Source organism: Kogia breviceps, chromosome 4, assembly GCF_026419965.1.
Source record: "Kogia breviceps isolate mKogBre1 chromosome 4, mKogBre1 haplotype 1, whole genome shotgun sequence".
Taxonomy (NCBI): Eukaryota; Metazoa; Chordata; class Mammalia; order Artiodactyla; family Physeteridae; genus Kogia; species Kogia breviceps.
In genome coordinates this window covers 72,293,815-72,309,760 of record NC_081313.1, presented here as the reverse complement: position 1 = coordinate 72,309,760, position 15,946 = coordinate 72,293,815, and the positions used below count along the sequence as shown (strand labels likewise).

General features: G+C 34.5%; 1 protein-coding gene across 1 annotated transcript in view; it reads right to left on the bottom strand.

Moving 5' to 3' along the window:
- ADGRV1 (adhesion G protein-coupled receptor V1) overlaps nt 1–15,946 on the bottom strand; it is a 558,169-nt gene that overhangs the window by 481,003 nt on the left and 61,220 nt on the right. The window contains exons 11-17 of the mRNA XM_067031321.1: nt 15,570–15,793; nt 10,782–10,908; nt 9,652–9,837; nt 8,715–8,895; nt 7,829–7,992; nt 6,379–6,502; nt 5,083–5,349 (exon numbers count right to left, since the gene is read on the bottom strand). Of these exons, the coding sequence (XP_066887422.1) occupies nt 5,083–5,349; nt 6,379–6,502; nt 7,829–7,992; nt 8,715–8,895; nt 9,652–9,837; nt 10,782–10,908; nt 15,570–15,793 (1,273 nt within the window). The remainder of the gene's footprint in view (nt 1–5,082; nt 5,350–6,378; nt 6,503–7,828; nt 7,993–8,714; nt 8,896–9,651; nt 9,838–10,781; nt 10,909–15,569; nt 15,794–15,946) is intronic.

Here is a 15,946-nt window from a genome sequence, read left to right as displayed (position 1 = left end):
CATGGAACATTCTCCAGGATACATCATATCTTGGGTCACAAATCAAGCCTTGCTAAATTTAAGAATATTGAAATTGTACCAAATATCTTTTCTGACCACAACTCTATGAGACTAGATATCAATTATAGGAAAAATTCTGTAAAAATTACAAGCACATGGAGGCTAAACAATACACTAGTAAATAACCAAGAGATCACTGAAGAAATCAGAGAAGAAATCAAAAAAATACCTAGAAACAAATGACAATGAAAACATGATGACCCAAAACCTATGGGATGCAGCAAAAGCAGTTCTAAGACGGAAGTTTATACCAATACATTCCTACCTCAAGAAACAAGAAACATCTCAAATAAACAACCTAACCTTACACCTAAAGCAATTAGAGAAAGAAGAACAAAAAGAAATCCCCTAAAGTTAGCAGAAGGAAAGAAATCATAAAGATCAAATCAGAATTAAATGAAAAAGAAATGAAGGAAATGATAGCAAAGATCAATAAAACGAAAAGTTGATTCTTACAGAAGGTAAACCATTAGCCAGACTCATCAAGAAAAAAAGGGAGAAGACTCAAATCAATAGAATTAGAAATGGAAAAGGAGAAGTAACAACTGACACTGCAGAAATACAAAGAATCATGAGACAGTACTACAAGCAACTCTATGCCAATAAAATGGACAACCTGGAAGAAATGGACAAATTCTTAGGAAAGCACAATCTTCTGAAACTGAATAGGAAGAAACAGAAAATATAAAGAGACCAATAACAAGCACTGAAATTGAAACTGTGATTAAAAATCTTCCAGCAAAGAAAAGCTTAGGACCTGATGGTTTCACAGGCAAATTCTATCAAACATTTAGAGAAGAGCTAACACCTATCCTTCTCACTCTTACAAAATATAGCAGAGGGAGGAACACTCCCAAACTCATTCTATGAGGCCACCATCACCTTAATACCAAAACCAGACAAAGATGTCACAAAGAAAGAAAACTACAGGCCAGTATCACTCATGAACATAGATGCAAAAATCCTCAACAAAATATTAGCAAACAGATTCCAACAGCACATTGAAAGGATCATACACCATGATCAAATGGGGTTTATCCCAGGAATGCAAGGATTCTTCAATATACACAAATCAATCAATGTGATACACCATACTAAACAATTGAAGGAGAAAAACCATATGATCATCTCAATAGATGCAGAAAAAGCTTTTGACAAAATTCAACACCAATTTATGGTAAAAACCCTCCAGAAAGTAGGCATAGAGGGAAATTACCTCAACATAATAAAGGTCGTATATGACAGACCCACAGCCAACATCGTTCTCAATGGTGAAAAACTGAAACAATTTCCTCTAACATCAGGAACAAGACAAGGTTGTCCACTCTCACCACTATTATTCAACATAGTTTTGGAAGTTCTAGCCACAGCAATCAGAGAAGAAAAAGAAATGAACAGAATCCAAATGGGAAAAGAAGAAGTAAAGCTGTCACTGTTTGCAGATGACATGATAATATACATAGAGATTCCTAAAGATGCTACCAGAAAACTACTAGAGCTAATCAATGAATTTGGTAAAGTAGCAGGATACAAAATTAATACACAGAAATCTCTTGCATTCCTATACACTAATGATGAAGAAAAATCTAAAAGAGGAATTAAGGAAACACTCCCATTTACTACTGCAACAAAAAGAATAAAATACCTAGCAATAAACCTACCTAAGGAGACAAAAGAACTGTATGCAGAAAACTATAAGACACTGATAAAAGAAATAAAAGATGATACAAACAGATCGAGAGATATACCATGTTCCTGGATTGAAGAATCAACATTGCGAAAATGACTATACTACCCAAAGCAATCTACAGATACAATGCAATCCCTATCAAACTACCAATGGCATTTTTCACAGAAGTAGAACAAAAAATTTCACAATTTGTAAGGAAACACAAAAGACACCGAATAGCCAAAGCAATCTTGAGAAAGAAAAATGGAGCTGGAGGAATCAGGCTCCTGGACTTCACACTATACTACAAAGCTACAGAAATCAAGACAGTATGGTACTAGCACAAAAGCAGAAATATAGATCAATGGAACAGGATAGAAAGCCCAGAGATAAACCCACGCACCTATGGTCAACTAATCTATGACAAAGGAGGCAAGGATATACAATGGAGAAAAGGCAGTCTCTTCAATAAGTGGTGCTGGGAAAATTGGACGGCTACATGTAAAAGAATGAAATTAGAACACTCCCTAACATCATACACAAAAATAAACTCAAAATGGATTAAAGACCTAAGTGTAAAGCCAGACACTACAAAACTCTTAGAGGAAAACATAGGCAGAACACTCTATGACATAAATCACAGCAAGATCCTTTCTGACCCACCTCCTAGAGAAATGGAAATAAAAACAAAAATAAACAAATGGGACCTAATGAAACTTAAAAGCTTTTGCACAGCAAAGGAAAACATAAACAAGACGAAAAGACAACCCTCAAAATGGGAGAAAATATTTGCAAATGAAGCAACTGACAAAGGATTAATCTCCAAAACAAGCAGCTCATGCTTGTTAATCTCCATTCAAGCAGCTCATGCAGCTCAATATCAAAAAAACAAACAACCCAATCCAAAAATGGGTAGAAGAACTAAACAGACATTTCTCCAAAGAAGATATACAGACTGCCAAAAAAACATGACAGGATGCTCAACACCACTAATCATTACAGAAATGCAAATCAAAACTACAATGACATATCACCTAATACCAGTCAGAATGGCCATCATCAAAAAATCTACAACAATAAATGCTGGAGAGGGTGTGGAGAAAAGGCAACCTTCTTGCACTGTTGGTGGGAATGTAAATTGATACAGCTATTATGGATAACAGTATCTTGGTTCCTTAAAAAACTAAAAATAGAACTACCATACGACTCAGCAATCCCACTACTGGGCATATATCCTGAGAAAACCATACTTCATAAAGAGTCATGTATCACAATGTTCATTGCACCTCTATTTACAATAGCCAGGACATGGAAGCAACCTAAGTGTCCGTTGACAGATGTATGGATAAAGATGTGGCACATATAGACAATGGAATATTACTCAGCCATAAAAAGAAACGAAACTGAGCTATTTGTAGTGATGTGGATGGACCTAGAGTCTGTCATACAGAGTGAAATAAGTCAGAAAGAGAAAAACAAATACCATATGCTAACACATATATATGGAATCTAAAAAAAAAAATGGTTCTGAAGAACCTAGGGGCAGGACAGGAATAAAGACGCAGACCTACAAGAGAATGGACTTGAGGACACGGGGAGGGGGAAGTGTAAGCTGGGACAAAGTGAGAGAATGGCATGGAGATATTTACACTACCAAATGTGAAACCGATAGCTAATGGGAAGCAGCCACATAGCAAAGGGAGATCAGCTAGTTGCTTTGTGACCATCTAGATGGGTGGGATAGGGATGGTGGGAGGGAGATGCAAGAGGGAGGAGATATGGGGATACATATATATGTATAGCTGATTCCCTTTGTTATAAAGCAGAAACTAACACACCACTGTAAACTAATTATACTCTAATAAAGATGTTAAAAAAAAAGATAGCAAAATATAACCCACTGCATTAAACAGAAATCATGAGTCCATACTGATAAATATATCAATGAAAAAATTGGGGCTTCCCTGGTGGTGCAGTGGTTGAGAATCCGCCTGCCGATGCAGGAGACACGGGTTCATGCCCTGGTCCGGGAAGATCCCACATGCCGCGGAGCAACCAAGCCCGTGAGCCATGGCCGCTAGGCCTGCGTGTCCGGAGCCTGTGCTCCGCAACGGGAGAGGCCACAACAGTGAGAGGCCCGCATACCGCAAAAAAAAAAAAAAAAAATTGGAAGTTTGATGAGTAACAGGATATTTACATAAACTATCTCCCCCACAAAATATTTATTAATTACAAGGGAACAAAAAGTAGAGTAGAGAAGCCTGGCAGTCACCACCTAAACTGTGGTCAAAGTAAACATGGCAGTAAAGGGACAAAACAAAATCATGTGCCAACAGAACGGATATAATGGGAACACAGAATTGCATCTATGAAATTCCTGCCAAGGATGCAAAGTCTGAATCTAATAATGAGGAACATCAAACAAACCAAAATGAAGGACATTCAACAAAATAACTGCCCTGTAATTTTCTATATTATAAAGGCCATGCAAGTCAAGGAAAGACTCTATTCCGGACTGAAGAGAATAAGAGAGACAGCAATTAAATGCAATGCATGATTTAGGAAAGGATCGTTTTTGCTAGAAAGGACATTGTTAGGAAAACTGGAGAAATCTGAATGGGGTCTGAGGCATTAATACATTAACGTATTAATGTTAACCTGATTTCAACGGTCATATTGTGGTTATGTAGGAAAATGTCCTAGTATATAGGAAAAAACACACTCGCCTATTCAGGGGTGATGGGGTATCATGTCTTCTTAATCTAAAAGATTAAGGAAAAAAATAACTCTATGTACTCTTAAAAGAATAAAATAAATACCAAAAGAAGCTATAATCCCTCTAATTTACTAAAGATGGGGTCAAAACATTCTCAGGACCCATATAATGGGGACAAAACATCCTGCTTCATTTATAGCATGGAGAAGAAGGAATTTCCCCTCCTGCAAATTGTCATGCATTGTGGCTGTAGAGCCAATTGGGCTCAAGTCACCCACAGAATGCAGCTTCCCAACCACTATGCCCAGCACCCTGCTAGGAGGGAAGAGACTACAGATGCCCTAAGCCCTTGGATGACTAGAAATGACTTAGGGTAGCTTTAGTTAAAAGATTTCTATTCCTCATATAATAACATAATTTTCTATGTGTGCTGTATTGTGAAAAAAGATTAAGAATAATGACGTGGAGTATACCAGGTACACGAAGTCTCAACACATGTATTCCTCAGCCCTTCCCTCAAGAAAGCAATGAAATAAACAATTTTGCTCTTGAACAATCCCAGGTGACAATTAAATGCTTAATGTCATCTCTTAAAAGCACTGAAACAACAGATATGCCATAAATGTAATTTATTTACCTGTTGAATTAAAGAGGATTATATAAAAGGACTCATCTGTTTCTGGGATATCATCTTCATTAACGAATATAGATATGTTCTGCTCTCTACTTCCAACCGCAAAAACAAGCATTTCTCCTTTTTCAATGGGAACAAAGTCCCCCTCTCTGGCAGTAGCCTCCCCATCCATGGTAGCATATTGGACGGTGCAGGCAACATCAACAGATCCATTTCTGAGAACTATAAAGTCAGCAGTTTCACCTTCCCGAACCCTCACTACACGAGGTTCTGAAATATTCATAAAGAAAAGAAGAAACGTGTGAGCTTTTCTGATTCCATCTACATATTTTCAGATCACATATGTTTCTCCCTACCCCCCACAAGAAATGACCTCCACTGTGTCTTTACTTAAAGACTCAGCTCTAATCCCAACGCCTACATGAGGTCTCCTCTGATTACTTCTAGTCAATGGCCTTCCTCTTGCCTTGACTCCTATAGAATCCATTGTCTTCAACACCCAATTTGTCAGTAAATTACGTACTATCTGGAAACCTCTGCCTACCGTTTCATCACTTTATTTTCAAATTTAGACCATCAGTTCCTTGAGAATAGGCCCAGATATCTTAGGTTTTATTTTTGTCACTTCTTCTATAGGGTTAGTAGAAGACTGAACACAGAACTAACTCATTAAGTACATGTTAACTGAAGGTTAAAATATAAATCAATAATACTCAAGAGGTTTAAGAGTCCTACAGTTGTAAATTGAACATCTTGCAAAAATGATTTAAGAAAGAATTAGATACCAATAGATTAGATATCAAATAAAATTAAAAGATGTCTCAGGTGGAAATGACAGTTCTAAAGAAAGCATTAAAGTGGCAAAAATGGGGAAACCTTAATTTATACGTTAACTTATATGTCCATTAAATAACAGTAATTATAGTAAGTAACCATTCATTAAGTACAATATGCAGACCCTGAAATGGCTACACTGTGTACTGGAAGAGGTTATGTGGAAGAGTATTCATTTTTGCACAATGGAAAGAAAATACCTTGGAATTTAAAAGTGGGAGGAGAACAAAGCTAATAAAATAGTAGTTATTTTATTTTATTTTTCCTTCAGAAGATCCTTAAGAGTATTTGTTAAAATGTCAAAGAGATTGAATAATGATCATCCAAACAAATTATGAAATCCTATTTAAACAAGCAACAATTGTGCTTTATTGAAAATGTTCACTTAAAACCATTATTGAAAAAAAGTATTTTTATACTGTTCAAGAAAGATGTGGACTCACTCAAATAAGAAAGCAATACCACCTGCAAAATAAATGGGGTCATCATTTCTTCTAATCCTCAGTGTTGCAGTAGTTTTATTTCCTATTTTAGCTCCTCCAGTGGCATTAAGTAGGATAATGGTAAATTCCTCCATTTCCTCTGGAATCTTTTGGAAAATGTTACACATGCTTTTAGTCAGGTGATTTGTATAAATAATTCCACTGCATATTCCTACATTATTTTTATCTTTTTTAAAAAAAGAGCTTTATTAATAACAGTACTAATGTTCGCTTCTACTTCTGAGGCAGAACCACTCTAAATTATTCAAGTAGGCCTCAGAACCCCTCAAAATTTTAATGTACATTCATCCAGTCACTTTATTTTGACTCACTATAAAATGTAATGGAAATAGACATATTTTGCCTTACATAAGTTAAAAACAGAAATACTACATGGCTTAAGTTATTTCTATAAGAAAATAGGATATATATTGTTTTTAAGGAAAAACAATGGAACAGAAAAATAACTTTTTGACTCACTTAGAACAGAATCCATAATAGTAACAAAAGCTCAGCTAGCTAGCTCTCAAAGACCCCTTACAAACCTTACTTAAGTTTCACCGAAGTACATCACAAAGACCTCACTCCCCTGTTCTAACAAGATGAGACTCCCCACATCTCTGAGCCTATATGGCTCCCCAGGTGGACACTGTTTCTCTTTCTCATCCATGTAAGCCAGTCTTCTCCAGATCCTAAAATGGAACAGTGTTGGAACTTTGTCTCTCAAGGCACAAGTGTGAAGGAAAGGAGACAGGTTTCCATACCTATTCGAAGCACAGTGTCCCTCAGAAAGGTCCACCCCATTGTTACTAACTTCTTTCTCTGCATTACCCTGAATCCACCGTCCATCTGGTCCAATGTCCTGACTCTGAGAGTGCACCACAGGACACTTGGTAGATGGTACTCTCATCCTCAAAGGGCCTAAGTACAAACCAAGTGTTTAACCTCTCTCACAAGTATGAATCCCTGATATTTGACACCTACGCAGTGTCACCAGCGACTATCAGTTCTGAGAGTTAAAAATGCCTTCAGGGAAACCAAAAATAATATTCCTATTTTGGCTTATAGTCAGACATTATCACACATGAGTTCTTTACAGGGGTCCCCAACCCCCCGGGGCCACGGCAGTCTGTTAGGAACTGGGCCACACAGCAGGAGGTGAGCGGCAGGTGAGCGAGTGAAGCTTCATCGGCTGCTCCCCATCGCTCACATTACCGTCTGAACCATCCCCCGCCCCCTGCCCACCCCCACCCCCACCCCCACCCCCACCAGTGGAAAAACTGTCTTCCACAAAACCGGTCCTTGGTGCCAAAAAGGTTGGGGACTGCTGCTTTATCACATACTCTCATGACAAAGTAAATTACCAGATGTTTAATTATTTTAAAAAATAATTATTAAACAAAAAAAGAGAGAGTTTTATGTGTAACATTTACCTCATCTGGAAGGGAGTAGATGGTGATATTTTTTGAAAATTCCTGATCTCCAAAGAAAATAGTCCCTTGGACAGGAAATACATCTTGCGTAAAGTCTGGACTAACCACCCATGATACATTAACATCACCAAAGTTGCCTCGATTTCTTATTACACCATAAACAGCTGTGACATACAAATGGGTATAACATATATGAGCATATATTAAACAATTTTAAAATAATGAGTGAAGAAATTGTTCAAATAAAAGTAAAAATAAGCCCTCTTTTTAATAAAAACCAATTATTTCCTTAGCCCAGCCTCAAGGTATATATATAAATAAACCTAGTCTTCCCTCTGTAGGTATACAATTGATAAAATAACTGGACTTGATCTTTTCTATCACAGTTTGCAATTTTAAAAGTCATTCAGCAAAAGGAGCAGAATGGTGACTAATTAGGTAACACCTATCACAAAGTCCTATAAGGATATTTGTTAAGGGCAGCTAGAGGAAGCTGCATACTCAAAAGTGATTTTCTTACCCAGACAGACACAGCTCTAAAAATAACCTATCAATACATCTCATTTCATGCCACTGCAATAGTTCCCTAGCAGTAACTCTTAAAGTTTTTCCTATTTGACTCAACTCATTCTTTTGAGTGTTTGAGTTCTACCACATATGGTTAATTGAAATCAAAATATAACTGAAGTCATCATCACAATACTATGTAAGAAATAAAAATAGCAATCTTAAACATGATTTTTTAAAACACCAATTTCTGTACTACATGTAATTTCTCAGCAGTTGGACAGCTAAAAATAACTATTTACTAAAGAAATAAACAAAAAATATGACTAATTTCTTCTTCAGTAAACAGTAATAGAATTTAAAATGTAGAATAAATTACCACTATAGGTATCGTCTCCTTTACTTTCATTTATCGTAACAATTAGGTCATCAGAAACAAATTCTATAATCCCATGAGGATCATCATTTTTTAGAATCGTTATGTTGACAACTGTAGCACTTCCCAACTTGCTTTTCCGTTCACCATGGCTGCTGAGGACCACCCAGTAATGTTCATCCAACTAAAAAGAACATGTCAAATTAGGAAAAATATAAAGTTGAAATTTTCAGAGGAAATAGAAATATATATATTCAAGAATCAGCTTTTCACAAACGTGCCACTCACTGAAAAAACAAAGCTGATTTTTTTTTTAATTTTTAACATCCTTCCATCAATTAAGAGAGACATCAGATGTAAGTATACATTATTCAAAAAGAGAAAAGATAAACCATGATACTATATTAAAATTATAAGAAGACTTAACCTTATCACTGATGATCTAGTCATTTAAACTAATGAGTAAATAAAATAAAATTAATGTAAAGGTACATACGCAATGGTGTGCAAACATAATGGAACAATATCTGATTCCCTTAATATACAACTAAAATTTATTTCCTTTAAAAGAGTAATTTTACAGAAAAATTTCTTCAGTTCAAAACTGTATCACTGAAAGTTCAGTCAATACAGACTACATAAAGTAAGGTTTAACATATATAAACCTAAAAGGAGATGAAAACTGATTACACACTGAACGTTTCATATTGTTTGGTATTGCTTTACATAGGACAAACATGGACAATTCAAATTGGAATAAGTCTTACTTTGTTTTTTAAGCTTGTTTTTTTTTATTTTCCAAACATAAGCACTTCTCAATCCTTTCTTGCCCACTTCCTTTCCTGTATCCCCTTGCCAATGTTCAAAATATTTATATTCATAATATACAAGATACTATCAACTTTCCACAAAAGCACATGGAAAAAATAAAATCCCATACCTCTGGTATCCCATCCAATCTTGTTAGCAAGGTGATTACGATCTCCCTTTCCCCAGGTTTAAATTCCAGTACCCCTGTGTTCCCATAGAATTCATTGCTATCTCTTGGCTCTATTCGGTAGTGTAGAAACTGCTTAACAAGAGCTCCCCTGGAACGGATGATGTGGAGCTCTACAGATTCTCCTTCCTTAAAAAAAATCGACAAAATTCAAAAAGATACATGCACCCCAATGTTCATAGCATTATTTATAATTGCCAAGATATGAAAGCAACCTAAGTGTTCATCACAGGTGAATGGATAAAGATGTGGGGTGTATATATATATATACACACACACACACACACACACACACACACACACACACACACACACAATGGAATACTACTCAGCCATTAAAAAGAATGAAATTTGCCATTTGAAGCAACATGGGTGACTTGGAGGGCATTATGCTGAATGAACTAAGTCAGACAGAGAAAGACAAACACTGTATGTTATCACTTATACGTGGAATCTAAAAAGTACAACAAACTAGTGAATATAACAAAAAAAAAAAGCAGATTCAGATACAGGAACAAACTAATGGTTACCAGTGGGGGGGGGGGCAACAGAGAGGTGTGGGAGAGGAGATACAAACTATTGGGTGTAAGACAGGCTCAAGGATATACAGTACAGCATGGGGAATACAGCCAATATTTTGTACTAACTGTAAATGGAAAGTAACCTTTCAAAACTGTATTTAAAAAAAAACAAAAGAATCACACACCCTGAATTTTGGACTGAATAGATTTTGCATCACAACTTTAAGCAGTTCGTCTAAGGCTCAGCTAGAAATGCCAATGTGTCTCTTTTTCACGTTTGTAAAATGTGAAATAGAGCACAGACCTCTTTAACTCATTGTGAAGATTAAGGGCTGTGACTACAAAGTGCTTAGAACAGGGAATAGAATATAGAAGGCCCTCATTATATGTTATCTGTATGATTATAACAATAATAGTGATGATGACTGTGTTCTTGCCAGTAAAGTACCATATATAGGACAGGAAAAAAAAGTCCACAAAAGTTTAAATCTTTCGAGATTGTTCTTTTGAAGCTGTGAGTACAGAATAGATTGAAGTTTCTTTCATACTTACTTCTATAATATAGGGTCCTCTGGAAGCAGGAGAAAATTCAAAAATTCCCCCAGGATCATCATTTTCCAAAATAATTAGGTCACGGCTTGTATATCCAGATTTTAGTACTTGGTTTTCCACGTTGACCCTGGAGAAGTCAGAGGGGGAAAAGTCTTACAGGCTTTCTAAGTCTTAGAGACTACCTATATAGTCTTACTTCTGAATTTTGAAGTCTTATTTAAAATATTTACAACACTTCAGATAATGAATATGAAGGTTATTAGGAGGTAAAATTTAAGTTGAATTTAAGTGTATTAAAATCACTACAGATCAAAACAGTTTTACTGATAACATTTAAGGGAGAACTTCTATTTCTGAATTCATTGGTTCTTTCATATTTGACTGAAACCAAACACTGCATATGTACCTTAAAAATACATTAATCAAAGGTTTAAATATATTTTATAAAATAGTATCAAATTCACAAATTTGTTTCCAGTTTTAGAAGAAGTTAATCTGTAACATGTAGTTTAAAAATAATTTAAATAAAATTGTTTTAACTTTACATACACTTGAATTTCTTTAAAAAAAAACTCATTACATAAGATTATACTAACTGAATACAAGTTGGTTAACTGCTTGGACTAAAGCAAGACACGCTGACCAAAAAATAAAATGGTGATTAGATTTTAGAAATATTTTGTGACCTTTTAAGATGATTCTATTCACCTTGATTTTAACCTTTTGTAATAAAACAAAAGAAAATGCGTGACATACATGAAAAAAAATGGAATAGATCTGCAATACGTGACATGCTATAGCAATTCCTATACAAATCTCAAAAGAACATATTAAACCAAGATGTTTTTTATTTCTGGTTTTTATGTTCAGCCTATAATTAGAATGATCAAAGGGACTAGGACTGTAAGGCTCTGAGGGTTTAAAAGCCAGCATACTCTTTGAGAATTCTCAATCCTGCAAGCTGTTCTAAGCCTTTCCAAATGTCACTTTCTATTGAATCAGAGAGTACCGCTGATCAGACCTCAAAATTACAATGCAGTCACAATTAATATATAAAAAGGATAGCACACTTGCTGTGTAATAGAGAATCTGAATTAACATCCTTCCCCAGCTTTTGGAAATCTGACAGCCAATACCTAGCATACTAGTGGCCACAGAAGATATAATCCAAATAATAAAACAGTTATGCTCTTTAGATTATTAATGCAGTCATATGACTTTCATAGCAAATTTGCCCATATTTCATTTACATTGATACTTTAATTAATTAAAATTTCCTACGTCCATATAAGCTAAGAGACAAAAAACACGATCAGAATGTGAACTATAAAAATCCATTCTGAGCATTAAACAAATGAATGTATTTTTAATGTGCTACCCTTTTGGAAAAAGGCAAATTTTTGAAAAGTTCTTTATACGACAACTGAGAGAATGTAGGCAAGAAATTGCTTAGATGCACTCAAAAACCAGTGGAAGAAATGAATGCCCTGCTTCTGAATTCTTTGTTAAACCACAAGATTCATAAAAGATGTTAAGTAAGAATCTCACAAAGGACACTAATTGTTCTCTTGGTTATATGTACACTCTAAGGAAAGTTAAAAATTTTAAGTTCTTCAAAACATGTAATTACATAAATTCTCAAAAATTTTATCAGATATCTTAAATGCATTCATAATTTAAAACTCTTAATACAAAAAGAAAAAAAAACTTCATATAAGCTTATCATTAGAAGATAAAAGGACACACAAAGCATGCACAGGCAGGTGGACAAGCAAACTTTCTCAAGACTGGTGGTCATGCAGAACAGCAGCCTTGTCCAAAACATTGACTTGCAAAGCAAAATGTTGAATCACCAAAAACAAGACATTCTTTACCACACTTACCCAAAATACACGACAAACCTTTCGGTTTCTACCCTGTCAACACAGAAAGAAGGGGGGGCGGGGGGGAAAGACAGAGACACTATTTGCCAAAATCTCACCAATACTGTTAGAAATGTGAATGGCAGGGTAAAAATAAAGCTAAAGAAAGCTCTCTTTTTTCCCTCCCCACCCCCCACACAAGCTAGTCATATTCACTTTAAGGGAACTCTGCACACTGGGTTCTTTGCTATTCACAAATGCTAGCAAAAGGTTCGGCAGTTCCCACTTAGGGAAGATGACCCCATGACCAGCCAGCACGTCAAGACCCATTGAAGACATTCCTTTCCAGGCCTGCTCCAAGGCAGACCCATTGAAGACATTCCTTTCCAGGCCTGCTCCAAGGCGCTGGAGCCTGCCAAGCACTGTGCATGCTCACAAAACCACAGCAGCTGAGCAAATTTCATTCAGCCTGACTTTTAATTACTTAGTAGCTTTAATTAGGTTTCAAAAAAATAAAATCCCACATACTCAGATCTAAAGCCAGTTATTCTTTGAAAATATAAAAACTCTATCAGCAGAGAAATACATATCTTTCATCATTTGCATAGGAATATACTCAAGAAGCCAAAAGATATACTATACCTTTTAATTATGACAAATATTACTTAAATATAACTTCATACCAGGAAATCTAAACACTTTGCCAAATTCCCAATGTGCTGTATTTTTAAACAGCCTTGAGAAACAATGCAGAATGCAGAGTCCTAGTGCTTCATTTTTCAAGTCAAATAACACTATAAATAAGTTGTATACTACATATATTACAATTTTTTCTGAAATAAATTGGCATAATAATATTTTCTGACTTGGTGAGAACAACAAAATATTTTTAATTAGTATGGTATTAAAAGCATCATAAATCATTCAGTACCAGGGCAACTTTTATCTCTACTTAATTGAAATATAGAGAATTTTCATTTGAATTTGACATTAAAAGAAAATCGTAAATGGTATCACAATAAAGGGTTAATTATTTTTTGTTGCAATATTTATTGTAACTTATTGTAATCACAGTAGCATTCATTCATTCTTTCATTTTAGTTTTGTTAAAAATTTACAAAATTGAGAGAGATTTTGACAAAATATGAGATTGTCACATTTATTTAATTAAATATGTCTTAGAACACTGAATTGTAATTTGTTCATGCACCACTGAGATAATACAAGTATGCACTAGTTACTAATTGCATTAAAACATTTTAGTATAAATTTGAACTAATTTCTTCTGCTTGAAAAGAGAGGAACCATTAATTCCTGAAATTCTCTGCCCCATGGTTTATACTTTCTTGTGTACTGCCTTAACCCAGAGGAAAGAGAGAGAGAAAAAATACTTTAAAATTATATTTAGTTAATTTCAAAGATTTACATGATAAGGTTGAAAATGACTATTTTGAAAGAATATGAAGAATAGTCACTTATGAACTTGTGCTGGTATAATTTAAATCATTCTTTAGACATTTAGTTCAGAGCAGAAACTTGCAGCTTAGCTAACAAAGTTTCTATAGATTGCTACCTCTTTGGTTTATAATTGCTGTTCATTTTTCTTTAGTTTGTTTTTAAGACTGTCCACTGATTTAATAAGTACTCAAATCTAACCTAAGGAAAAAAAGCTCACAGGTGAAAAAATAATAATTTTCAGTTTACATTTCATTACATTTCACCAATTTTTTCATATGAAATATCTTTCCTTAAGATTTAATGGAAAATATATATTAAAACCATAAGTCATTTAGACTGTGCATGTGTGTTTGTTGTGTGTGTGTGTTGTATTTGGTTTTTTCTTTTTTTTTTTTTGTTTGCCTATTTTGTTTTGTTTTAATTTTTATGTTAAGAAAAAGGAAGAAAACACAATGTAGTACTGAAAGCACACAATATGAACAAGAAACATTCAACAGATTTGTTCCCTATATTCTGGATTTTTCTTCCACATAAAAATAAAAACTACTCATAAGGTTTATAAAATGTGTTTACACAATACACCAACATAGAAAAACCTACAAGAGACTGAGAGTAAAATTTGGAGAGGACCGGGGTTACATAAGATAATTATTACTACTTCAGTCCTGATTAAAACAGTATAAAATAACACGTGTTGATTCATCTATGAATTTTATTGTTTCTAAAATAAAAATTTTGCAAAGCCCTCAAGTCACACATTAACCTTCTCTAATATGTATCAACTTTAATATAGAGACCTGCAGTAGATAAGCTTGGTTTCAAATTTTTTAATTAACAATTAAACACAGTAGTTTTTTATTTTTGGAATTTTCTGAATTGCTGAAAAAAATTTCTCTTCGAGAGACTGTGATATTTTCTTGATATAAATTACTTACTGAGAAATGTTAACTAAATCCTTATTATTACTTAAAAATACCCCTTAAATTTGTATTATTTTTTATTCTCTGGAAAATTAGTATTATTTAATGTTAAATTCCATGTAAAAAAGAGAATTTCATTATATGAAGATTAACACTTTCTTTTTACTCACTCAAAAAAGCTCTAATCCTCTTCCCTGATGAAAAAGAAGCCAGCAGAGATGTTTGCCTAACATTTTGGATTTGCTGCTGCCTATTTTTTGAACATAGCAACATATTAGCTACGCTTAAGATGTATCTAATACCTTCCATAAATTCTCTATGTAATGTTTCTTCATGATAAATAGCAGGGTAAGAGGTCACTATGTTATAACAGTCTAACCAGAAGCCATCAACAAACAGCAGAAAAGTCAGAAGGTCAGCATGATGTTATCTAGTTAGTTTTTTTCTTTTTACTTTATGTGGAGAAAAGAATTAAAACAAGAAACAAAATTATTTCAGAGAACGTGAACATATAAATGTCACTAAACATTACCTAAATGGGTTATTACCTGTCTAGAGAAAGTGTTACCGTCTCATTCATTTCCGGTATGTCATCAGCTTTGACAGTAATGTTGATTGTTGTGTCACTTTGCCCAGATAAAAACACAACAGAGCCATTAAAGGGTCCTATATCATCCAGGGTCACTGCTTTTGAATTAAAGCCAGAGGGCTTCAAACTCCAATAGACAGTAGCCTGGCCATCAGTTCCATCCCGATGTAAGGGAATGCATACCTTATAAAAAGAAAACAGAACAAGTTCTTCTGAAATACATGCTCACAAATTATATAAGCTTTTCAGTTAGTGCATACACTTGTTATATGAATATGTTTATGCATTGTACATAGAGAAGTGAACAATTAAAATGATATTAAAAGCACAATTGAA